This window comes from Zea mays, chromosome 1 (assembly GCF_902167145.1).
Source record: "Zea mays cultivar B73 chromosome 1, Zm-B73-REFERENCE-NAM-5.0, whole genome shotgun sequence".
Lineage (NCBI taxonomy): Eukaryota > Viridiplantae > Streptophyta > Magnoliopsida > Poales > Poaceae > Zea > Zea mays.
The window spans coordinates 199071178-199083359 of record NC_050096.1 but is presented as its reverse complement, the minus strand read 5'-3'; the positions used below and the strand labels follow the sequence as shown (position 1 = coordinate 199083359).

At 44.9% G+C, this 12182-nt stretch overlaps 3 protein-coding genes across 8 annotated transcripts; 1 reads left to right on the top strand and 2 right to left on the bottom strand.

Annotated features, from left to right (window-relative positions):
- Positions 1 to 678: 678 nt before the first annotated feature.
- On the bottom strand, positions 679 to 4555 carry LOC100285634 (cation cation antiporter). Of its 5 annotated transcripts, none has more exons than NM_001402551.1 (8): positions 4084 to 4555; positions 3308 to 3405; positions 3011 to 3078; positions 2077 to 2149; positions 1811 to 1917; positions 1630 to 1731; positions 1249 to 1348; positions 679 to 1109 (listed from the first exon to the last, which is right to left on the bottom strand). In NM_001402551.1, exons 2-8 carry the CDS (start codon positions 3389 to 3391, stop codon positions 933 to 935), a joined length of 711 nt encoding a protein of 236 aa, NP_001389480.1. In that variant the 5' UTR covers positions 3392 to 3405; positions 4084 to 4555; the 3' UTR covers positions 679 to 932. The 5 variants fall into 5 exon arrangements, 3 of the variants coding, with proteins under 3 accessions (NP_001389480.1, NP_001151997.2, NP_001389481.1); NM_001158525.2 differs by having other exon boundaries at positions 4130 to 4381; NR_175274.1 differs by having other exon boundaries at positions 706 to 1109; positions 1630 to 1745.
- A 465-nt stretch (positions 4556 to 5020) lies between these two features.
- LOC100191190 (60S ribosomal protein L7a-1) lies at positions 5021 to 7557 on the top strand. Its single transcript, NM_001136625.1, has 7 exons — positions 5021 to 5082; positions 5285 to 5332; positions 5428 to 5626; positions 6294 to 6463; positions 6584 to 6712; positions 6800 to 6892; positions 6980 to 7557. The coding sequence occupies exons 1-7, from the start codon at positions 5080 to 5082 to the stop codon at positions 7109 to 7111; spliced, it is 774 nt and encodes a 257-aa protein (NP_001130097.1). The 5' UTR covers positions 5021 to 5079; the 3' UTR covers positions 7112 to 7557.
- On the bottom strand, positions 7466 to 10684 carry LOC100281421 (uncharacterized). Of its 2 annotated transcripts, NM_001368006.1 has the most exons (7): positions 10291 to 10666; positions 9362 to 9407; positions 9118 to 9232; positions 8923 to 8990; positions 8233 to 8838; positions 8043 to 8147; positions 7489 to 7962 (listed from the first exon to the last, which is right to left on the bottom strand). In NM_001368006.1, exons 1-7 carry the CDS (start codon positions 10368 to 10370, stop codon positions 7621 to 7623), a joined length of 1362 nt encoding a protein of 453 aa, NP_001354935.1. In that variant the 5' UTR covers positions 10371 to 10666; the 3' UTR covers positions 7489 to 7620. The 2 variants fall into 2 exon arrangements, with proteins under 2 accessions (XP_020406732.1, NP_001354935.1); XM_020551143.3 differs by having other exon boundaries at positions 7466 to 7962; positions 8233 to 8990; positions 10291 to 10684.
- Positions 10685 to 12182: the final 1498 nt, after the last annotated feature.

Sequence of the window (12182 nt, the reverse complement as noted above, 5' to 3'; positions counted from 1 at the left end):
CACTAAAGATAAAACTGACGCCCTGAGGGGGGCTAGGCCAAATATTAAGATAATGCATCATGGGTTTATTCCTCAAATTTGGTGGAATGACCTTATTACTCATACTAGTACTAACTATTAGGAATGAGGTGGTAATGGATCAACTCATTTCATTCCATAAACTTAACAAAAATAGTAAGGAGTGAGAAGATGATGGTCTAGCTCATTTCTCAAACCAAACACCCTATTAGATTTTTGTTTAGTTGCACGGAGATTGGAGGAGATTAAGGGGTGTTTGGTTTAAAAAATCATTACATTTAAAATCGATGTGGTGAATTATAATTCATTCCTTAAATTTGGTAAGGTGACATCATTCCTCATGTTAGTAATAACTAATTAATTATGAAGAATAGGTGTTGATAGATCAACTTATTGTATTCCATAAATCAAACAAAAAATGAGTAATAAGAAGATGACTAGTTTATTTCTCGAACCAAATATTACTTTAAAAGGTAGTTTATTTATAATTTCACTTTTCCATCGTAATCTAACTTAAATAATCTAAGAGGGAACAAACAGGACCTAATAGGCTCGTTTGGTTGGAAGCCTCCCAAGAACTTGCCTCGCAGGCAATCAATACCAGGCGCTCGAAATCAAAATTCGAACGCCTGGGAGCGCTCGCCACAAGCAAACCGAACGAGCCATAACCTCTTGCTGATCAAAATTAAATAGCAAGCGATTATATATCCCTCAATTACCTCTAATCCCCATGTAACCAAAAACAGCAATCACCAAGCCTCTGTACAGGCAGCCGTCTCCCAGTTTCACATACTACAGCCTTGTTTGGTTGGAGACACTTGGTCGAGAAAATACCATCAACACAAAAAATTCCCTATGAAACAAAGTCAAGGGTGACAAAAGATTTGAGTGCCCTCTACAGCCCTCATCCTTCATCAAGTGATCCTTATGAGTAGAACCACCATTACAAACATGCAGGCCATCACAAACATTAGCAGCCACTGGAAGCACGTAGTCTTGGAAGCCAGTGAGTACACCTCCGCGGCTCGCGAGGTTGCGTGGCCCGCGCTTGCCAGGCTGTGCTCGACGGCCCTCTCGGTAGAATCAAGGATCTGCATCGGCAAATAAGATAACATTCTCAACAAGCAGGCAACTGCAGGAGTTCGTCGTTGCAGTATCAATACAACTTTATCCACATAAACTAACGTGCAAACGTAACAGAAACCTGAGGACTAGATGAAAGAAGAATACCTTCTCTGTCTCCTGCACGGATTGGTTCATCATTAGGCTACTTTCCTTCAGTTGCCGTGCTAACTCGACCATTTCATCAGTCAAATCTTCTTGAAGCTTCCTGTTCGGTAAGAAGGTACAAGTAACAGTAAGAGCACAACCTTCATTTGATGACACAAAAAATTGACGCACAAATCCTCAAACAAGTAGAACAACAACGAAGCTAATAAGCATGGCACAAATCATAGCTTCCAGCACAACAATTTTACTGACACCAGGCAAAGAATGGGCCCTATAAATAGATTGCTCGTGGTCAATAAGGAAACTGTGGATAAGAATAATGTGCACATTGAGCTGGAGCTTGAGATATCTTCTCAGATTAAGAAAAAAAAAATGGCATACCTATGCTTCTCAATGTGAGCCTGAGCTTCTGCATCCAATTTTATAGGTGCTCCAATATCTTCTTTTCTCTCATGATGACTTGGTCCAACCTCAGCATGGGCTCTATTTAATTTCATCTGTTGACTCGGTAGCTGTAACCATAAGAAAGGAAAACAGGTAAAATAGACCAAATTGAACTTACGTTGATCTCCTTCGTAGTCCTGATGATAAAGATATTGGACTTTCTGCCTTGGCTTCGTCGTAAGAGATTTCATCTCTGCTTTCAGTAATTGGCTTTTCATTTTCAGGCTGCACCAACAAGAATATAATAATAATAACAAATAAGAAGTATATCCAATCTAAAAGCTATAAGAGGTAACAATTCAGATAAAAAACAATATCATATGCTGTGATAGATTTAAATTCTATGAAGAGCAAAACAAATGGATCAATACAATAGAAACATACCAGTGAAGCAGCAAGCCTAGAAGCTAGTGCTTCAATCTTTTCTGAATACTCAGAAAGCTTAGCTTTTGAAATGCTGAAAAGGGAAGAAATTCATCAAAAACATGTTCTTCTGACGACGCAAAAAATGTAACAAGCAGCGGTAGGAAAGTCTAGCTGAGAATAAATGCTTGCTTTGCTAGACCAATTACTAAGACCACTGAACCAGGTATAAGATTGTTCATAAACAAGGCCAAGCAATAGGCCAGAAACTGTTGCCATCAAACCAAAGGTCATCAAAGCAAAGATTGCAGTAACTTATGAAATGAACCTTTTATATAAGGGTTTGAGATGCGGTACAGATAGAGTACCCTAACTTCATTACCAAAATTTTAGTAAACCTGAATGAGAAACCATGCATTTATCAAGTGGCGACCCATGCGGCCTTTCATGGCAGAATAATGATTTTTCTGTGGAGCACTTATGTATAGAAAAAAAGGGCTATTTTGATAAGATAATAGGCCACCGACCGAATTATTGTCTTTTGGAGGCCATTTTGTCACATCAGAATGTGAAGTCATTAAAGACTTAACAAAATATTGAAACACAATGTCAATGCCAGCCAAATCGAAATAGCAGCGAAATGCAAAAAACTTATCAGAATGTATTCTTAATTAGCAGCCAGTACTCCATATACAGGTTTCAGGATTTTACATTGATGCAAAACGCAAAAGGTGAATAGTGATACAGATTGCTTGGGCAAGATCAATTTTAAAATTTATGTATTAACAGTTTCCTGTTTTTTTGCCACTAACATATGGAAGATTATTGTCCTTTTTCCTTAAAACCACGGAACCTTATGCAATATTAGGTGTCCCGCAAATAACCACCACATCGCTATATCTGTATATCAGTATTCCAAAAAAAAATCGATGATATGACATTGCTGAGAATACACCTTGATATCCCTTCTGGTGTAGTCTCAGCTCCTAGCTGCTCCAAAAGCTCCCGGGCTGTGGTTACATACTGCAGTGGAACGAAGGCTTTAGGTAATTAGTCAAACAGTACTCAAATTCAAAGTGATAGAGGTTTCAGACACCATGTGTTGATACTGAAACAAAATATCCTGAGATTGTTCTCTATCACTAACAAAAAGAGACATAATGAGGCTACATCTACTTCTTTTCCGTCAAATCAATTACACGGGATGGAAATCAAAATTTCTAAGAAATTCATATTAGCAACTCTTACGTACATAGAGTAGTTTAGCCTGATTTTGCTGCCAGGGAGCAGCCTCCAGCAGCCTTATAAGGTTCACTTCCACCTTGTTGAGCCTCATGTTGATGTAGCGACCTTGACAAGGAAGCATTGCGGGTTCATACGCGGTCCGAGTAAAGTTAGTACATGGGTGTACAAATGTATAGCCAATGGTGTTCAGGAAAAAAAATATCAAAGTTAGTACGAAAAACACATGTATACAGTTCAATATTGATTAGATCAGAACCGGATACGAATAGCCAATCAACTTAAGTTGGGTTAGAGTTCGGGCAGGACGCAGGAGCATACCCAGTAAATGCTTGTTCGGTTATGAAGGGATTGAAGGGGATTAGAGGAATTAAATCACTTGGTAATTAAAATCGAATAGAAAGAGATTTAATCTACCCCAATCCTCTCTAATCCCATGCAACCGAACACGGTCTAAAGTCAGTGACAGATCTAAGATGTTTGCATGGGACATATCCGACCAAACAAATTTCATGGCCAAATCGGTAATATATATATATATATATATATATATATATATATATATATATATATATATATATATATATATATATATATATATAGCAATTTGGTAAAGTAGCATTAAAAGACCCCACAATTCGATATACAAATACTAAATAGTGTAGAGCCATAAATTAAATACGTATAATTAAAGAACCAATACATCATGGTTATTTCTACAATTCAACTACTTAGATGGCTACATCAAAATATCAAATTAGATCAGAGAAAGCTGGCATTAGAGACCTTGCAACGAAGATAATGGAAGGGAAGAAGATTCTCGGTTCCCTGCCTGGTAAGCGGACGACGCGGGGGCTGGGGACGCGCCGGCGTGACCGGAGACGGCGGTGAGGGGAATGGGGATGCGGCGCCGGCGTGGCTGGAGATGGGGCGGGGCAGTCAGCGCGGAGACTGGGGATGCGGAGGCGGAGAGCTGGCCCAGCCGCCTAGGGAGTCTGCCGGCCAGGATGGGGGCTCGCCGGCGCTGATTCACGACTGGCGCTGTCGCCCGTCGCGCGGAGGCGGAGAGGTGTCGAGGAGCGGCACGCTGAATGGCATCGAATCCGGTCCCATTTCCGCCAAAAAAACATAGATACGGAAACGGAGAGTTTTTTTCTGAATCCGGTCCCTTTCAGAATTTGATGTTGGTTTATGTATCTGGTAGAGTAATCACCTACAGCATGTAACTGCACTCTGCTTCATCTGTGAAATATCAAAGTGAGAACCCCTGATGTTGATTCGACGCCTAGATACTTATGCTACGGTTCAGTAATGACATTGGAATGCCGGTGCGCGTTGTTTTTTTTTTTTTTGGTTTTTATCGTTCGTCATATTACTGATTATACTATTGATCGCTAACATTTCAGTGCGCTGTCTTTACTGTTAGCTTGGACGCCGGCGGCGAGCCGGCGAGTCACGTTACGTGGGCGACGGTGATTGTTTGGCGGAGCGAGTGGTAATTCAGCCTAGTCCAGTAACACTACCGGCCCGGCCTTTCTAACACGACCGCATTCTTCCAGTTCCAGACGTGCCTGTCAAAACCCTAATCCGCAGGACGGACGGGCAAGAGCCCACGAAGCCTCCATCACGCCGGATCCGACGTCCCAGACGTGACCACGTGGCGCGGAAAGACGCTCCTATAAAACCGCCGCTCAGTTTCAAAGCTCTCGTCGCCGCCACCACTCTCCCAGCCTCTCTTACTCTCCGCCGTCGCCCTGCTCGCCCGAAGCAGCCGCCGGCAAAATGGTACGCGCGCCTCGCTCTCGTGCTCTCCCTCACCTGCTGTGCCTCCTCTCTGCGTTCGCCAATGGAATTCCTAGGAATAGCGCGGAGCTTTTAAGCTTAGCTGACATGGATCTTGGATAACGAGTCTTAGGTTCTGCTACTGTTTGACGATCTAGCTGATATAAGGTCCTAACTGCCCTATGTGAATCGTCTAATCTTGCAGGCCCCGAAGAGAGGCGGTAGGGCGCCGGTCCCCGCCAAGAAGAAGGCGGTATGGCCCTGATCCGCGCAGTCTACCGAGCTTGCTGTTTGTTGCTTTATTTTTCCGTGCTTGGTTTGATTTGTTTGTGCGTTTGGTTGGCGCAGGTGGTGACGAACCCGCTCTTCGAGAAGAGGCCGAAGCAGTTTGGGATCGGCGGCGCCCTTCCGCCCAAGAAGGACCTCCACCGCTTCGTCAAGTGGCCCAAGGTCGTGCGCATCCAGCGCCAGCGCCGCATCCTCAAGCAGCGCCTCAAGGTGCCCCCGGCGCTCAACCAGTTCACACGTACCCTCGACAAGAACCTTGGTACGATCCTCGTTCCGTTCATTGCTCATTGCTGTAGTTGGCTAGTACGTAGTAGAGCCAAGGATCGAAGAAAGGTTTCTACCACACCTTCTCGACATGTTAATAGCATCAACCATGGAATAGTACTGCCAAAGATTCGGTTTGGCAATTTCGAACATGGCCATAGTCTACTCCCGATAGTTGGAGTTTATATTTCACAGATGGGTAGGTGAATCTTTGTGATGCTATCTACCCAAGTACCCACAAATTAACCTTGCTTCAAATTATGTATGCTCACTTGCCATGGTGCAATCTATACTAATATAGTCTCACTTCTTGGCAATATGCTTGGTATAGTATTGTAAATATACACTTTTTAAAATATAGTATATGGATAGACCTTCGGGTCTATCATGTCTTAGCCAGAATTAAAATTTCAAGCTATATGGTACTTTTACTTTATTTTGCTTTTCTTAAATTGGAAGAGGCAATAAAAGGAGACTTGAAAGGATGTAATATACCCAAAGATTTAGCTTTGAATAAGAGTGCATGGAAAACAGCTATCTACATGTTTGAACCTTCTTGATCTGTGGCTTTTGTTAGGTTTCAACTCTAGCCTACCCTAACTTGCTTGAGACAAAGGCTTTGTGGTTGTATAACTTGTCTTCTGTCTGATTTTGCTTTTCAGCAACAAACTTGTTCAAGATGCTTCTTAAGTACCGCCCCGAGGACAAAGCTGCCAAGAAGGAGAGGCTCTTGAAGAGGGCCCAGGCTGAAAACGAGGGGAAAACTGTTGAGTCAAAGAAACCAATTGTTGTGAAGTACGGCCTTAACCATGTGACTTACCTCATCGAGCAGGTGTGTGCACCAACTTGGTTGTTTTCTTCTTCTTTTAGTGATTAGTGGTAGATTGATAACAGAGTGGTGTCTCTGGCTATAAAACTTTGTACTTTGTTTACCTATTTGTTCTTTTTGCAGAGCAAGGCCCAGCTGGTTGTCATAGCTCATGATGTTGATCCGATCGAGCTGGTCGTGTGGCTCCCGGCCCTTTGCAGGAAAATGGAGGTTCCATACTGCATTGTCAAGGGAAAAGCACGCCTTGGATCGGTATTTTAACCCGACCAACTTCCTTTTGCTTGCTATATGTGTCGAATGGCTTGCCAAAAGTGTGCGCTGATAAATAACTTCATGTAGATCGTTCACAAGAAGACTGCATCTGTTCTTTGCTTGACCACCGTCAAGAACGAGGACAAGCTTGAGTTCAGCAAAATCCTGGAGGCTATCAAGGTTGGATGTCATGAATATCTTTTCTCTCAGCATCTAGTCTGGGTGCTATTGGTTTGTGTACTGACTGGAACTCTGGTTCACTTCTAGGCTAACTTCAACGACAAGTTTGATGAGGTCAGGAAGAAGTGGGGTGGTGGTATCATGGGCTCCAAATCACAGGCGAAAACCAAGGCCAGGGAAAAGCTGCTTGCCAAGGAAGCTGCCCAGCGGATGACCTAAGTCTTGTCCTGTTAAATTAAAATTTTCGTGTACTTGCGATCGTGTGCAATCACGGTGGTTGTCAGATCTAGTTTTTGAGAGTTTTGCTTCAGGGAGAGACACCGAGTCACCGACCATGACAGAAAGACATCATGTAAGAATTCAAAGTTTTGGTTCTGTACCATCTAGTTCATGTGAATCATCTTCTATGATGGCTATGATGTTTATGCGCATAGCTATTTCAGAATTAAATGTCATTTTATCATGTATTGCCGCCTGCAATTTGCATGATTTGACTTCCTACAGTACGAACGAATGTACCTGAAGGTTTTCCTCCAAGCTGATGAAATGGCCAGATTTCTGCTGCACTGTACCTGCTGTAATGTAATGAGATTTATGCACTTGTAACGGTATGATATTTACCATGCGACTGATATGATATTTACAATGCTGCTTCACTATTTCCTAACCTACGTGAGATTTTATATATGTACAAGGCCCAGGGCTTTATTATGTTCTTCGATTACGGTTTACGAGTAGGATCTGATGAGTCTCAGGCCCTGGAACGAGCTCTTGAGCAGGCTGCCAAGGACGGACACCGCGCCGCCCTCGGCCTCGTGCTTGACGGGCGCGTCGTGGCCGCCGCGCTTCACCCTCAGCACGGCGTGCCCGAGCTGCTCCCCCACCGCGTCCATGGTCCTGCCGTCGACGGGGTTGCCGTACGCGTCCGACACGTAGAACGTGTCCTCGGCCTTGCCGTCCCTGGTCGTGATCGCCGCCCGGATGATGGAGAGGCTGTTCTCCCGGAACACGCGCGTGATCTCCGACAGCAGCCCCACCCTGTCCTCCGTCCACACCTCTAGCTCCAGCCCCTGCTCAGTCGTGAACAGCAACGATGTTACTAGCAAGAGGCCATGCTGGTGGGTCGACGAACGAGGGAGATCATACATACGTTGGACGCGCGCCTCTCGACGGCGGCCTCTAGGCACCGGACGAGGCGGGCCCGCTCGGCGTCGGAGCGCACCGGGTGGCCGTCGACGTGCCGGATGTAGTACTCCTGCAACCACACCGGGAGAGGGAGACGATGAGCATCGAGCATGAGCTGCCGGTCAGAAAACCACGACTCTAGCCAGTCAGCATACTTGGTAGGCCTCCTTGTCCTTGCTGGCTCCCTCGGCGTCGACCGTGCCGTGGAACACGACGTACTGCAGGTCGGCGAGCGCGCACAGCGTGTCGAACAGCAGCTTCGGCCGGTCCCTGCACCGCAGGATCACCACCGTGTACCGCCTCTCCGCGCAGTCCATCACCACGACCTTGGGCCTCGCCACGCCACATCCACCGCTCTCGTCACGGCCGCCACCAGCCTCCTCGGCACCGCCGCCGCCGACGCTGTCCAGCATCAGCGTATGCAGGCGCCTCTCCGCGGAAATTCCCGTGCCGCCGCGGTTGCACGTGCCGTCGCCCCGCATCACGTCGCGGAGAAGCTCCTGCACCCTGGACAGCCGGCCCGCGTCGTGGACGGCGCGCCCGGTGGCCTCGTCGGTGACCTGGATCACGGCGGCGGTGCGCCCGTCGTGCGTCCACACCTCGGCCTTCACGATGTTGCAGCTCAGGGTGGCGAGCACGGCGCACACCTCTGAGAGGAGGCCCGGGCGGTCCGCGCCCGTCAGCTCAATGGAGGTGAACTGGTCTTCCGGCAGCGCATAACCGTTCGCCGGAGGAACAAGGTAGCCGTCTGATTCCAGGCACTGTTGTTGAAAGGCCACAAGGTGTAACTGTGTAAGGCGTCTTGTAGAAACATCGGAGATTAGCAATAAATATAGCATGCTTACTTTCTGAATATGGTCAATGACCTCCCTGTTATGAAGCTTACTCCCGTCCTGATCGGTCACATTGAACACTGAACACGACGTGAACCAAAACAAACAAACAAAAAAACCAAAGAAATTCATCGTGACTGGTCAAACAACCAAACATATTACTAAGTCAAATTTCATTTGAAAAACTAAGGCTTTTATAACCAGTACCATGCATGAACCAGTTGCCGTCTGAAGAAATGTAAGCCTTGGTGATGACGAGGTTGAGATCGACAAGGACCTGAACTGCTTCCAGTAAAATGCCATGCTTATTGACCCTATCAACCTGGCAAGATATTTAAAAGGTCCACCTTCATCAATAAATATCTAGCACAAAGGTAGTGCGGCTAGCTAAATTCTGAAATGTAGTTAGGGCCACTGTCCCCAAATGAAAGTGAAGTCCAATCTCACTCACCCGGATGACAGTTGCGTTGCCACACGAGTCGTTGTCGATGACCACTCTGCAAGAAACAGCACAATAGGCGACGAGCATTTGGCAAACAAGCAACAGTCAAGATCGATGAATTTGCAACGCTTATCATTACTAGGAAAAAATCCAACTCGAGAAGTTGATTAAGAGGAGGAGTCTGTATAGTAATTAGTGAAGCATCATGATGAGGCAGCATGTAGGAATCAAGGATTCCATATAGCTTTTACCGAAAGGAGAGAGGAATCTAAAAGGACTGTTCGTCTTCTTTGGACAGCATCAAAGAGGCGGTGGTAGGAATAAGGGCAAAGAATAAAGGAGATCACAGCGGCCATGTGCAGAACAATATGAACTAGAATTCTTTCCTCAGGTGAAAGATACGAATTGGTGTGTCAGAAAGGATTTGTGGCACAGGTAATCTAAGTTTGGAAATACTGTACATGAACTCGTCGGATCCACAAGTAAGCTAGCAACACACAGTATACTCAATCCTAAGTGACTGACTGAGAATAATCCAGTGGAATCCTACGAGTGTTTGTCAATATAATAAAGCGGAATCCTAGGAGCGATTGGGAAAAGCGGATGTAAATCTGATATGTATATATTAGAATTCGTGGAGGGATAATAATACACCGATCCAACAACCCAAAAAACCATCTGCGATTATTAAAAGTATGAATAAATGAATAAATAAAATGATTTTGATATTGATAGGAAAATACTAAAGAGGAAGATCAATCAACACGCAGAGTTGCAGACCAAAGTACCAAACCGTAGACGAGAATAAGAACATCATCCTCAAAAGTCACAATCATACAAACACAAAATCAATTTTTTTAATAAAAAACAGTGCAGAAATTTAAACGGCATGAGCAATAGTATATACAGTATACATACAAGAGCAGTTGTGTGTATACCTCGGTGGATTCATCCTCCTGACCAGCTTAGCGTACTCGTCGTCCTCTTCCTCCTCCACCATCTCGCCCCACCTCACCATGGCAGCAAATCCGCGTGTCTCCCCTGGATCCGAGACCGAGACCGTCTCCACCGCAAGGCTTCCAGGGCAACCAGCCGCTTTATCTGCAGGGGAAGGAGAAGAAGAGCGGAGAAGCGGCGAATCGTAGCGAAGAAGAGGCCGTGCAGGAGGAGGAGGAGGAGGTGGTGGGAAGGAAACGCCGCGCCGTTTCCATTAACAGCGGCGCAGGGAGGGCGCACCGCAGCGCGGACAGGGCGAGGGACACGGGCGGGAGTGAGAGTGAAGGCAGTCTGCCGCCCACTTGCCTTTGGTCGTGCAGCGCTACGCTGGCGGGACACGCCCGGTATATAAACGGATGTGCCACGATCTTTTTGGATGCAGATTCCTATCGCGACTACTTTTACTCTTCCTTAAAATCAAGTCGAAGAATTTGCAATATTAATATTATGCATAGAAAATTAAATAATTAGTCTACCACAAGTGTGGCAGGGGTTGGTATGAACAAACTATAAACGAAAATAGAGCAAAGTTGGTGGCGATTCTGATGCTGGGAATATAGTCCAGACTTTCTGGATCACACACACAATCCGAAATTAAGAGGCCAAACCATGGTTCAACACATAGTTATATAAGTCGGGCTAGCACGAGCATTCAAAGATAGGAATGTATCGGGCTTTATTTTTTAGCATTGCCAGCCCTCTGACGCGAAAAAACTCAGATATGTTTAATTTCTTTAATTTTAGTGAGTGTTGGCACGGATCTAGGGGTCAATCACTGGGATTTGTTCCGCTTGACGAACTCTCTGTAGCGGTTCGGACGGTTCGCGCTCTAGAGCTAGAGCCAGATCGCCAGACGGTCCACGACCTGGACAACAGGAGCGGGGTTCCTTGCGCTGAAACCTAGTCCGCGTGTTAATAGCGCGACAACGTTCACTAACCACAACTGGATCTCGCCCCACGGAAGGGACCGTACCAGGAAGAAGATATCCTATGGTTTGTCTTGGTATCGGCAGGCCACACAAGACGTCTCTAGACGACGTAGAATCGCATAGAGGTGAAGATTGAGATAAAGAAGGCTACGTTACTAGCTAGTACTAGGGCAAAAAAGTAAAGGAATTCATAAATTGGTTCATTGGTTCGATTAATGGTTTCCACAATCGGACGTACCCTTTCATATACAGAGAGAGGAAAGTTTGAACCCGTTCTTAGGTGTTCCCCCATGGAACCCGTGTTTTTAGATGGGTAAATACGCACGAAAAAAGTGACTTATTCACCTAATCTAACCTAATCGCAGACTGTCCGGAGAAAAAGGTCATCACGAGATACTTTATTGTGCGAAGGCTCCTACACTACTGGAATTCGGCTCTTTGTCGAGTGTCAAATGTTTTTCGAGTGTTTTTTTGGCACTCGGCAAAGAAGCTATTTGTCGAGTGCCAAGCAAAAAAAACCTCGATAAAAAAACACTCGACAAAGAAACATTTTGCCAGTGTTTGACACTAGGCAAAAAGTTTCTTTGTTGAGTGTTTTTTAACACTCAGCAAAGAGCTTCTTTGCCGAGTGTTTTTTAACACTAGATAAAGACAATTTAAAAATCATATTTTAAAGTAGTAAATTAATTCAAATGAAAAGGCTTTCAACTACAAATTTGTATAACATGTACAATTTATATTTTGATCATTTTTTCATATGACAAATTAAAAGTAAATTTGTTCATAAAACCTATATCTCTCTCGTAGTTTATGAAACTACAAGAGAGATGTACAAGATTTATGAATAATAATAGAAACATCATGTGATATGAACAAATGTTCAAACAACCAAATAAACTTTGTAT